Source organism: Candoia aspera, chromosome 1, assembly GCF_035149785.1.
Source record: "Candoia aspera isolate rCanAsp1 chromosome 1, rCanAsp1.hap2, whole genome shotgun sequence".
Lineage (NCBI taxonomy): Eukaryota > Metazoa > Chordata > Lepidosauria > Squamata > Boidae > Candoia > Candoia aspera.
The window spans coordinates 248,920,974-248,934,730 of record NC_086153.1 but is presented as its reverse complement, the minus strand read 5'-3'; the positions used below and the strand labels follow the sequence as shown (position 1 = coordinate 248,934,730).

The window sequence follows — 13,757 nt, the reverse complement described above, 5'->3', positions numbered from 1 at the left end:
TCACTGTATTTAATTCTTCATTTTCTTCTTTTTGTTGTAAACTTTACAGTCTGTTAGTTCAGCAAGACTTGATCCAAACTGAGTATCTAATATTTCCAATGGTCTTTAATAAAAAGATTTTTATTAGTCATTGTATTAACCATCATTCATTTTAGTAACCTGTTTCCTTTATGTTTTGTATAGCTTCACAGAATAATGCAGTTGGGTGTTGTCATATCAGAGCTACTTGAGAATGGTTCTTCAGTTTTAGTTTGTCTCGAAGATGGCTGGGACATCACAGCTCAGGTCAGTTATGATTTGTATGATAATTACAGCCAGCAAAGAGAGAGGGACTGGAGCATATTTGGACAGTAGGTGTGACACCAGTGCACAGAGTCGCTGGTTGAGATGGGCAGCTATAGAAATCGAATAAACAAACAAACACAAAGGGGGAATTGATAAAAATTTATTTGCTGCAGATAAAAGCTTTCCATTGGCAAAGGGATACAATTCCCCCTTTGATCAAAATGTTTTATACTTAAAGCTCAATTATATCCTGAACCCATTCTGAGAATACGTAAAAGAGACGGAGAGAGAAAAACGCATTTCATTTAAAACCCCATCGTTCAAAATAATGTCCTGTGAACACTTTTCTAGAGAATTTTAGCCTCATCTCTCAAATTTGTTGCTCCTTTTTGCAAACTGAAGTCCAATTTCCACAGCTGTTTTAAATAGTATGTAATAAGGCAAAGAAAAGAAAAACATCTATCATACCTTCTTACCTGCAAATATTCTTCATTTATAATTCTGTTAAAGATGAATTTCTGGTGAAAAACTAGTTTTCAGAAATTGTTATCCTATGGAACAAAGACAAGTAAAATTACTCGTGATTGTACTATTTTCAAATATAATTTTAAAAATTGCAAACAGAACCATAGAGAAATTACATTTCATCTTTCAGTTGAAAGTTTCCAAATTTTCATAAAATCCAGCAATATCGAAAGTCAACTATCTGACTTTATTGTTCAAGTCTGATGCTTATTATTTCCTACTATGTCTATGTCTAATTCAACCCTGGATTAACTATTAAGCAAAATATGCATGTGCCAAGGGAAGGAGGGCACCACAGAGGATTTTCCCCTAGCTATCATGCCCTTAACTCTTTCACTGCCACACTCAACTTTAGTTGAACTTTTTGTAATTATCCTTATCTGCCATATTTGACTTTAATCTGCATTGGCAAAACAACATTTTCTTTGGCATGGTAAGTGACTAAAGTTTAAAATTTTGATCTGAAGGTGTTTGTTTCCATCTCATGGCATGAGAGTTGTTGGGCTGTGCCTAGGGCATTTGTTGGCCTTAATCCTAATGCTATAGCAGGTTTTGCCTTTTTTCACTATAAATAATGCACTGCAGTTGTGAAGCACTGCAGTTGACTAGTTCCACTATCCAGAAAGTCTACATTCATATCTAAACAGAAATTTTTCATCCTAATGGTAGACTGAAATAAGATGTGTGTATGTGTATATAAAAGCATCTAGTGTTAACATGCCAGTATCATTTTATGGCCTAGGTGGTGTCTCTTGTGCAATTACTCAGTGATCCATTCTATCGAACACTTGAAGGATTCAGAATGCTAGTAGAAAAGGAATGGTTATCTTTTGGTCATAAGTTCAGCCAACGCAGTAACTTAACTCTCAATTGTCAAGGAAGTGGGTTTGCACCCATCTTCTTGCAGTTCTTGGATTGTGTGCACCAGGTAAGCCTAGACAAATGAGTGCATTTATGTCAGTAATGGACATTTATTTATTTGTTTATAAAAATCATAACCTGCATTTTCATTGTTCATGAAATACCAACATTATTTGCTGATGGGCAGATGGTAAAGTATGGATTAATTGAGTTCAGCAGAAAAGTTTGAAAATGAAGTTTTAACTACTGTGTAAAATATAGTAGCATAATCATAGCTTCTCTGTTGCTTCAAATCTTATAAGAGAAAATGTTAGGAGGTATTTCCCAATCTTGTATATGCAAAAGGACACATCCTCATCCAAAGTTTTGGCTTATGGAACAATTGGGAAAAGATAATTTGTTTTTTCTTATCTTCTCCATATCCCTTCACAAGTAATATATATCCTTCCCTTTCCATCAAACCTTTCAGTGAGTCATGGGTTTTGGAAGGGTAGCTTGATGCAGCAAGCACAAATAGTATCAGTGTTAGTTTTGTGAATTCATGTATATCTCACTGGTGTTTAAAAAAATCCTTCAAGTCAGCACAAAGAAAAAGGAGTGTGTTGGATTAGTCAGCTCAATATAACAGTTCTAACATGGGCCATGCAGATGCATATAATGCGGCTAATTAGACATGATAGAATATTCATCTATTACAGCTCAGATCTAGAATATGAAAAGGTTGTGTTGTATATTAGGTTATTTTCTGAGAAGGTTTTTTCTAATCTTATGATTAGCTTGCATGATTCTACTGGAATAAAAGGTTTTTGCTGTACAGTCTTAATTCTGTAGAACGTTATTTTTCGAGAACAAATATCCTCTATTTCTTCATGTGCTTTATGTTGTAATAATATTTATTTGGAAACCTTCTGTTGACTAATTTTAGATCTGCAGTATAAATCCCTAAGAGTTCTACATTCAAACTATCAAGAACAGTAACTGAAGATTTAACAACAGGAATCTTTTAATGTGGTTGAAAAGGAATTGTCCTTATTTCAACTAGAGAGTACATAGGAAGTAGTGATGCTTAAATTAGAACTGCATCATCTTTTAAAAAGCCATTGTTTATTCCAATATCTCCAGGTGTCAAGTGAATTATTAATGTGAATAATTCTTTCACAATAGCAACATCTGGTAGATCATCCAGTTGTTTCTTGGAAGACAACTTTGGTGACAATAATGTCACATTACAAAGCTTCTCTCACTTTCTCCTGCAGTTTATAGTGCATTGGTTAATCTTGTGGGAATAATACTATTTGCATAAAATCTTTATCAAAATAGGCATTATTTCCTCAACTCTTCTCCCTTCCACTTTCCAAACATCAAAATAGGTTATAATAACTATTATTTTATCCACTGTGTGTATATTTTGTAGGTAAGGTAGGAAGACTGGTACAGTTCAAAGAATGCTACCAAATTTTATTTTTTTCCATTGTGCGTATATCACTAAATACCCATTAGCCACAGATTTTTGCATAATCTGTAGACTGTTCTAATGGTTAGAGGAAGTGCAGAGACTATATTGCTAGATCTTCAGACAGTCCAGAGTTCTGCTACCTTTCTCTTTTCTCTATTATTTGTGCGGGGGGCATATTGAAATAATTCTATAGATTACATGATCTCTTTCCAACCACTTGGTTTTGACCTGATATGATCTTTGTCAGATGAACTCCCTTAAAAAAGGGAGTAAAAGCATTCTTCTGTGTAGAACCAAGCAGTTTTTTGTTCTATTGCAGAACAAACTCTATTTCATCATCATCTTTACCATCAGCTTTCACTGATGTATGCATCAGAGAGAGAAAGAGAGAGACATGATATGCTACATTTACAGGTAGTCTTCACTTAATGACGGTAGTTGAGCCAGGAATTTCCATCGCTAAGCCATGCCTTTGTAAAGCAAGATGGCATTGCTTAGTGACAGCAATCCTAGCAATTCCCCTTGCCATTGTTAAATGAATTTTACCCATCGTTAGCCTAAGCACCCAACCCAATCCAAGCCATTCCAGGCTTGGTTCCTCCCAGCCCAAAACACTGCCTTCACCACCACCCCCCGTATCTCTCCCCCCTTCTCTGCCCTTTTGGAAGCCCTGCATCCTGCCTTGCAGGGCAGCAAGCCCAACTGTGTGGTGCGAGGCCACCCGTCCCATCCCAGCCACGTGGCGGGAGGCCACCATAGCAAGCTCCAGCCTCCCCAACCTGCATTCCTTCACCCAGTTGCCTCTTCAACCAGTTCCCCGCACCTACCTTTCGCACTTTTCGCCCAGCTGCCATGGGTGAAGCAGAAGCTCCTGGTTGCCTTTGCTGAGTTCTTTTTGGACCCAGCTTCTCCAGCAAACATTTCTTCCACGTGGCTCCCTTCAGAACACTGTCTTGGGAAACTTACGCTATCTTGTCAGAGCATTTGGAGCTCTGAGCTTTCCAAAGAGTCTCCAGCTTCTCCCACAGTGGCTGGGCGAAAGGGGCAAAAGGTAGGTGCAGGGACCTGGCAGAGGACACAGCTGGGTGAAGGAATGCAGGCTGGGAGGCTGGAGCTCACTGTGGTGGCCTCCGGCCACACAGCTGGGATGGGATGGTGGCCTCACGTTGTGCTGCTGGGCTTGCCGCCCCACATGGCAGGGTGCAGAGCTTCCAAAAGGGCAGAGATGGGGGGGGGAAGATAGGTAGGTGGGGGGAGTTGAAGCACCCCTGCAGTCGTTAATGCGGGCGGGCTGCCAAGCACCCAAATTTTGGTCATGTGACTGCAGGGTTGCTGCAACAGTTGTAGTTTCAGGCACAGGTCGTAAGGCCATTTTTTCAGCGCCATCGTAATTTCAAACGGTCACTGAACAAATGGTTGTTAAGTAAAGACTACCTGTAATTTCAGTTTTATTGGATACTATTTGTTTATATGTCCTAGATCCAGCTCTAAATGACTGTGGACCAGCATATTTCAGCAACTCTCTTTCCCCATGCAAATCTTTCCTTGGTCTTGGAGACTCTGCTGACTGCTTCTTCACTAATACAGATGAGATTATATGCAAGCTATGTGTTACATTTAAATGCATAAATTCAGTGCCTATAGTTCTCTGATTTGATTTAAAGGCAAAATAAGAACATCTCTGTGAGGATGTTAATATTTATTTATTTACACTGCTTAGACATCACTAAATATAAATGCCTTGTGACAGTTTACAATGTAATAATTATAAAACATCAAATCACAATTATAAAATCATGAAGAATCACAATACATCTATAAAACCATAAAATAAAATTAAAATAAGGCAATGATTGGTGCTAATTTCATCTAACTAAGACAACACAAACTTCCAAAAGCCCTGTGAAAGAGTGTAATCTTGACAGCCTTACAAAGCAGTGCAAGGGTGGGTAACAAATTAGACCTCCATGGGGAAGGCCATACAAAGTTCTGTATCTGTCCCCTTTTCCATCTGAATGTGGGGAACATAAACACCCCAATACTGCCTTGGTTGGAAGTAATGGTTTTGTGAGATATGAAAAATATTTTGAAGAATTTCTTGTGATTCTTGATATTTTTAATTCTTTGGTTTTGAAGTGAATGCATTGATCTACATTGCCATTACTGAGTGTGTGATATATTATTTTAAATACTGATTAACTGGAACTGGAAATACAACACATATTTTAAAGTAAAACCTCAATATTTATTTTTTATCTCTTTTCTCACTTTATTTCATGTAGTTTACAAGGTGATAAAATAGGAATAGGAGCAATTGTTTAAAAGTACAAATTTTCCTGAATTAAATGACTTTTCAGATTGTGTCATTAGATGAAAGCAGCATTAAAGATAGATGCCACTTACTACAGCTATTCATAGCTGTATTTTAAAAATACATAATTATATTTTTCCCAAAGAATACTCTATTACTTGAAAAGAAATTATTATCCCTATTATGATCTTGCAGTTAAAAAAGATACCTGAGAGCTGTCATTTGCTGACTTTGCCCTTGATAAGTTAGTTATAACCATTGTTTTTATTTTGTATGTGTTTCAGATTCACAGCCAGTATCCAACAGAGTTTGAGTTCAATCAGCACTACCTGAAGTTCTTAGCATTTCATTATGTTTCCAATCGATTTAAAACATTCCTGCTGGACTCAGACTATGAAAGACTGGAACATGGTATGGATCCCAAGTTGACCGATATTAATTTGGCTGTTATTTTATTATTATTATTTTTAAAGCATTTCAGCAGAAATGGGTTGAACAATATCACTGACATCTGTTTTGTATTGATAGAGGAAAATGTGTAAAATTAGCATATTATCATCATTAATCGGTCTTTCAAAATTCCATCTGTATTTTCAGACATTGAAAAAGTGTCATTTAATGGTTCCTAGCAACTGGTTACTCTTTCTAGAGTCTAGACAATAACAGAATATGAAGGGTTACCTATCTACAAACTGGCTTGTACTCCTTAATTATTTTTTTTTTGTAACAGCACCGAGGCAGGCTGGGAGTCTGGGATGGCCAATGGAAAGTAGCTAGTTTTATATGTTGTAGAGGGCTGGCAAACAGAGATGATGGCAGAAGATGGTGTTGAGGGTTTTCTAGTACTGTTGGGACTGCCAGCAAGTTGGTAGCAGCAGCAGTGACTGACTCAGAGCAGCTCTGCAGGGAGTGGGTTGCCGGATGTGTTCAGGATCATTGGAATTAGTCCATGAGCCAAAGAAGGTGCTGCCGTTGGAGACAGAGCAGTAAAACCGGGTCTGAAGATCAGTTGTTTGGCAGCAAAAACAAAATCTCAATCAGCTGATGGGTGCTGGTGCTGCTCACCTGTTTGCTGTTAGGCTGCAAAGTGGCCGCAGAGGCAGCAAGCCCTTCTTTGTGGGTAGCGGTGGTTTCTCCTCCCTGTAACTCAATGGTGCTGGCAGCAGAGACCCAGATGCACCTGGCCTGAGTATATTGGAGTGCTGAGGCAACAAGCAGTGGGGATGGGATCAGGCTTATAGCTGAGTTGGATGCCAGCTTCTATGGAGCCCATCACCCTAGCAGCAGCCATCTTGTTTCCTATTTACTGTGCCATTGGGACCACGAAGAGAATCTTCTGATGTCTGCTTGCATTGCTGATACTACATTTTATGTTAGGTATAGTTAAGTATCAGATGAACTTGGATCTGCAAGACTTCTTAAGTTTGATCGTTTTGAAGGATTATGGTGGATGGCTTTCTCAAATTAGAGATGACTGAGCTGGAATTCATTTGTCCTCTGGGTGTGAAATAGCAGGGATGAGATCTCTCTGAGGTAACTTGAGGCTATAGTTGAGTGGGAGTGGATTGTAATAATGTCCCTACTTAGTCCCAAGAGTGGGTATGAGATGGAGGGGGGATGGTGGTGGGACAGCTATTTGTTTAGGACTACTGAGTGCATGAGTAGAAGTGTATTCAGGTTCTGACAGGCCAGCTAGTCTGGGAGTTGTTGGGGACAGCTGCATGTTAGTTGAGATCCATGGACCTGGGGGGAAAATGGCAGGGTTTAAGGGAGTAGTTTGATTGTGGGGCGGGGGGCATGCAGTAACATCTCTGTGATGATAGGCAGAGGAAGGTGTGGTGAGAGCTAGGGGGAAGGCCACTGTTGGGGAAGGTGCACTCCATTTTTCTACCAATTCCACCTACTAGCCCCCTGGGCTCAATCCCAGGCCTGGTCATCAGATCCTTGGTAGTCCTGGGCTCAGGCTGTTGCTCCTTACAGGTCAGCTGAGACAAGGCTCTCCTTATCTAAGATCTCATCATGGAATAGAGAGCTGACCTGGCATGTATTACCAAAACCTGGTTGGGCATTGGGGGAGGAGTCCCCTCTTGGAAATGTGCCCACTTTGGTTTCAAGTGCAGAACTAGCCATGACCCCAAACCAGGCACATTCTCTCTCTCTTAGTCAAAGGTAATTTTGGAAAACTGGCTCTCCATCATCATAGGAAGTGTAGTTTGAAAACAGAAAAAGCATGTGTATATTACATAAGTATTTTGCATAGTCAAATCATAACCAACTTATTGTTAAGAAAACACCCATTCTTATAAATAAATAAACATCTTTAGCAATATATTTTTATTCTTCAGGAATTGCTCTTGCATTTGTTTATAGAAGGGTGTCTGAGTCAAATCACTTGTACAACAAGTTCAATCCACAGAATTATAGTGAATAACACTATAAGATAGAAAAAATCTAAATATATTTTCATTGTTTTCACAATTATTTGGTAAACATATCTAAGTATACTTAGGAGGTATTTGTACATTTAAGTTTGATTGACTAAAAGAGGATGTATTCATATCGGAAAACATTAATCTTAAATGTTTAAAAGCTAGTAGCTATTCTGTCATTTGTTCTTCAATAACATAGCAAAATTCTCAGATAAAAAGAAGTTAATGGAATAGTTTATAAAAATATTACATAAGGAACTGAACAACTAATTAAAATCTATCTCAGCATAATTTCTGTTTGGAACAGCAGAGCTATGTAACTTTCATACACTGAGTTCTGCTATTTCTTTATTTTGATTTTAATTTGTCACTTTTGTTGTATCTTGATATGGTTACTTGACTAATCAATAAATTATTATTGCATTGTATTGTATTTTGATTTTAAGAATCTGAATTCTCTTAAGTTTCTTAAGCTTTCCCAATCCATATAGCTTCTAATCAATATTTTATTCAATATTTTATTTTATTTTATTATTTTTATATAATTTTATTAAAAGTTTTAAAAAGGAAGATAAAAGCTAATGGAAACTAATATAAAGTAAGAAGAAGAAAAGGAAAGAAAAAGAAAGAAAGAAAGAAAGAAAGAAAGAAAGAAAGAAAGAAAGAAAGAAAGAAAGAAAGAAAGAAAGAAAGAAAGCTAAAAGAGCCAGTTTGGTCTAGTGGTTAAGGCAACGGGCTAGAACCCAGGAGTCTGTGAGTTCTAGTCCCGCCTTAGGCATGAAAGCTGGCCGGGTGACCTTGGGCCAGTCACTCTCTCTCAGCCCAACTCACCTCACAGGGTTGTTGTTGTGGGGAAAATAGGAGGAGGAAGGAGTATGAGGTATGTTCACCACCTTGAGTTATTTATAAAAATAATAAAGGCAGGATAGTAAATAAATGAATAAATAAATGTGCAAAAAAGGGGGGGGGAAGTAAAAGAAAAAATAGAAAAGAAAGAAAAAAAATACAAAGAAGTAGCTTCTGATCTTCTTTACAGCAGTTATAAGTACAATTACAAATGTATCTCTTACTCTAAGGTTACAACATGACTCACTTCTTTCTATAATCTATCCTGTCTAATCATTAAAACCATAAATCATAAGTTCATTTTTTTCTGTTTTATGCAAAAAGTCTATAAGGGGTTTCCAGTCAGCAATAAACATAGATACTGTCTTTTTTCTGATTAAAGAAGTCAATTTGGTCATTTCAGTAAGTTCCATCATCTTCACCAGCCATTCCTCCATTGTGGGTAATGTTGAATCTTTCCATCTTTGTGCATATAATAATCCCGCTGCAGTTGTCATGTACAAAAACAAAGTTCCATGACTTTTTTTCCAACTGTTTGTCCACCAATCCCAAAAGAAAGACCTCTGGTCTCAATTGTATATTAGTATACAAAAATCCTCTGATTCAGTGTATGTATTTGAATCCAGCATTTTCTAGCTTTGTTACACATCCACCAAACATTATAAACTGTCCCTTCTTGTTGTTCACATTTCCAACATAAATTTGAAGTGCCTTTATACATTCTAGCAATTTCTCTGATGACATATACCAATGGTACATCATCCTATAAAAATTCTCTTTAAAATTATAACATAATGTAAATTTCAATCTTTTCAACCACGTATTTTCTATTGTTCCATCTGTATATTATAACCAAAAGTTTTAGCCCACTTTATCATACATTCTTCCACGTTGTTCTTCTGTTTCAAATTTCAATAAAAGTTTATACATTTTAGCAATTACATGCTGATCGTTTGTACACAATTCTATTTCAAACTCAGTCTTACAATGTTCAAAACCATAAATTCTTTTGTCTGCTTTAAATCTTTCTAATAACTGTAAATAAGAAAACCATTGGCAATGATATCCCTCTGCCACCAGTTCTTCTCTTGATTTTATTTTGTATTTCCTTTGACAAAATTCTAGTCTCTCGCAATAGGTTAGCCATTTATGTTTGCTATTATTTCTTATCTATAAAACATTTCTTGTGCTGAGAGCCGCAGAGGTGTTTTTGGGCACAATTCCTCATTCTCAGTTTGGCATGTCTAACGTAATGATTTTTAAAATCCACATTAACCTTGACTTTATTGTACCACAAATATCCATGCCACCCAAATCTCAGGTCATGTCCTTCTAACTCTGTTTTATTTTATTATTTTAAGGGACATTATTTGAAGATAAAGGAGAAAAACATGGCAAAAAGGGAATTTGCATTTGGGACTGCATTGACAAAATACACAAAAGGAGTCCAGTTTTCTTCAATTATCTCTATGCACCAGTTGAAACAGAGGTATACAGCAGACATGTCCACAGTCATTTAAATTCTAATACCTGAATAAAGCTTACCATTGATGTAATTAACATTTATTCAGTAGGTTAATTGCCCAGTTTTCAGAATGATTACCATGCTGTCTAGTTTTTCAGATGTAGAGATCTGAAGAGCACACCCAATGAGTTTGGTTAGTGTGCATTTTTATGAGGCTTATTGTTATTTTAAGGATGTTATGGTTTGGTGGGCATTGGGAATTTTATTGTTACGTAATTGCTGTGATACAGTCTTATGACTGGGACTGATAGAAATATTGTAATAAAGAAATATTTTTTTTAAGGAGTAAACCCAAAGTGTTGCAGAGTACCCTCAGTTCACAAAGGTAACTAGTTAAATGTACATCCATGGCCAAGCAGAAGTGGCTGGTTTGGTTTTGAGGGGAGCTAGATATGTGTTTTGTTCCCTTTAGGCTTTTTTTTAATCACTAGCTATGAAAAGATATATTTCCCTCTAATTTCTAGTTCAAACAATATGCCAAATATTCTTTGAATGTTTGTATAATAGTTATATATTATACATGTCCTGTCCTTCACTGAAGTAGCGACACACAAAACTAACAGAGCATTTAACAGGACCACCTCCAACACATAGTTTTAGGTGGTAGTGCCTGTTCTAATCTAAAGGTCTTGATGCTAATGTTACTAGGATGGGTATTGCTGAGTATTAGAATAATATGAAATAAAGGCAGTGATTGTTCCACATTCTTTATATTATTTGATTGCAGAGGACCAAAGTATCTGCTAAGTTATTTGTTTGTTTGTTTGTTTTATTTCTCAGATGTATACTACCGCCCATCTCCCCCCAAAGAGGGACTCTGAAGTTAGATTTTTGTATGCTATATTTTAATGATGTTTCTGAGTTATAAATTCCATTATTATTTTATTATGGAAATCTCACTGAGTTATATTTTTGTTGCATCATTTCACAGGAACAAGTCAGAGCAAGGGCAGAATCCTGCCAATTCATAAGGACCTTGATATATTCTGGGCACACAGAATTTGAAGGAGAGGAAAGTAGGGGGAATTCCCAGGGTCAGAACTGAATTGGGAAACAATTTACCTGCTTAATCCCAGGAGGAAACTGAAAAAGGAATTGAATTGCTTCCTATTATTAAAATGGAATTAAATATTTATCTGCGTTAAGTTGAGGAAAATAGTTTGAGCATTGGCATATCATTAAGGAAGAGAGGGTAATACTGGGTCACCATCACACTTAACCATCTCCAAGCATTCTTTTTTACACAGGTATTAAAACCAAATGTCAACATTTCCTGTCTTAAGAAATGGGATTACTACACAGAAGAGACTTTAGCCACAGGCCCAACTTATGACTGGACTATGATAAGTGCAAAATGTAGTACCTTGGATGAAGCAGATCAGATGGATATGTCATCTTTCCACAACAAGAGAAAAATTGTCTGGCCATGCTACGATAATCTTACTAAAGTGCAACCTGATGCTATCACCAACTTATTCAGTGTGAGTATAGCTGTTTAACATATTCCGGTAGGTTTTATCTAGCTTTTTGAAGAAATTATTTTATTAGTTTTCAGTATTTTTTAATATAACAAAAGAGCAAAATAAGAAAACGTAGGGGAAAGGAGAGATTCAGTTTTTAAAAATAATGTTAAAACTTTCACAAAGAAATGCTACATTCACTTTATTCACCACTACCTAAGGCATATAATATATGCACATACAGTATATTCTCTGGCCATTTATCCCCAGCAACACAGATTCCATAATCAATGAAGTCTTGTTTGTATTGAGTACAACCTTGTACAGTTTTTAAGCTAATTATTCTATTGACCCCAAAAGGAATACCATTTTTTTTCAGAATTACAGTTGACTAAATCTGTTTGCTGTATAGATTTTCTAGTAAAATACAATGCCATCATTATTATGCCATAATAAAGCTTGTCATTTCTTTTCCAGAATAATTCATATTGAGTATGTGCATTCAAGAGCTTGCTGGAATATCTTTTGATTAATTGTGAAGTGCCTATTCTGGTGTGTTTAGGACTTGGAGCTTTTCTTTCTGTGGCATCCACAGAAGCTTTCTGCTTTTGTTAAAATGGTGAAAGCAGCATTGGGCTGCAAGCCCCATCCCTTTTGGCATGCATGTGACATCACAATGCATATACAAAACAGGTGGGACTTACAGAGCAGTGCTGCTTTTGTCATTCTGCCCCCCTTGACCTCTCCTGCCCTGTGTACACAGCTTCATGTAAATTCATTTTCCTAAAAGTGGAATTTGTGTCTGCTACTATTTAGTGCACCTCTCATGCTCACTAAGAGTTATCGTCCTAAAAGCAGCATATCTGACCCTACTATATGGTGCACCTCTCATGCTTGCTAAGCCCCAAGGAAAAGTGAATTTCATTAAAATAAATTGAGCAAGAATTGATGACAAGGTATTTATCAGTATGTGGGGGGAGAAAGGTCCCCAAGATTGAAAAGTTAAAACATTCCCTTTTGTGAAGTGGTTCTTTTGGTTTTTTTCCCCTCTGTTCATAACTTTTCAACATTAAATAGTGTGTGCCTATTGCTATATGCACTGTATATACAGCAGTATGAAGTAAGATAGGTCAACAGAAAATGTCTGGCACAATGTCATACAGTGAATTTCTGTGGCTGAAGGTGAGCTACTACCTGGGTCACCTCAGTCTAATACCACGACCACTAAACCATGCTACAGATGACCCTCCTTGAGGGTCTGATACATCTCTCTTTCCTTATATATCAGATTTTCTTCCTTTCAAATGACCCACTTGAGATACAGACAGATAGGTGAATAAGAGTTGGTTCTGAATTACTTATTAGACAGTAAGGCCAGCCAGGATGACAGTAAATAACTAACTTTGGCTGGTCTCAAAAAGCTAAGCTGGGCTGGACATGGAAAATATTTAGATAGGAGATTTGGGGTGGTACAAAGCAGACTGGAAAAGATCAGCATGATTTTAAAACTGGAGGGAAAAACTTCAATAACCTGCGCTATGCTGCTGACCCTACTCTCATAGTTGAAAAGGCAAATGATCTAGAAGTTCTAACAATGTAAGTCAAGCAGCACTGTGAAAAAATGGGACTAGATTAAATCTAAAGAAGACCAAGCTAATGGCAACAAGTATAGCAACCAGCCATAGAATTGACAATAAAGATTTTGAAGTGGTGGATAGCTTCTGCCTTTTGGGGTCTATTATCAACAGTAAAGGAACAAACAGGAAATATGCTGCAGACTAGCCTTGGAAAAGGTATTCAGAAGTTATGATGTGTCTATACCTTCAGAGATCAGAGTCATGTAGGCAGTGGCTTTCCCCGTAACACTCTTTGGAAACGAAAGTTGGACTTGAAGAAGCAGGATAGAAAATGTATCGATCCTTTTAGTGTTGGAAAAGACTCTTGAGAAATCTATGAATAGCTAAGAAAGCAAACAAAGGTATAATACAACAAATCAATACAGAGGCATGAATGACCAGGCTCAAATTATCATATTCTGGATGCTTTATGCAAAGATATA

General features: G+C 37.0%; 1 protein-coding gene across 2 annotated transcripts in view; it reads left to right on the top strand.

Moving 5' to 3' along the window:
* SBF2 (SET binding factor 2) overlaps positions 1 to 13,757 on the top strand; it is a 266,379-nt gene that overhangs the window by 239,790 nt on the left and 12,832 nt on the right. For both annotated transcript variants that reach the window (XM_063289456.1, XM_063289454.1), the window contains 5 exons: positions 184 to 285; positions 1,553 to 1,738; positions 5,723 to 5,849; positions 10,075 to 10,202; positions 11,486 to 11,719. In XM_063289456.1, the coding sequence (XP_063145526.1) occupies positions 184 to 285; positions 1,553 to 1,738; positions 5,723 to 5,849; positions 10,075 to 10,202; positions 11,486 to 11,719 (777 nt within the window). The remainder of the gene's footprint in view (positions 1 to 183; positions 286 to 1,552; positions 1,739 to 5,722; positions 5,850 to 10,074; positions 10,203 to 11,485; positions 11,720 to 13,757) is intronic.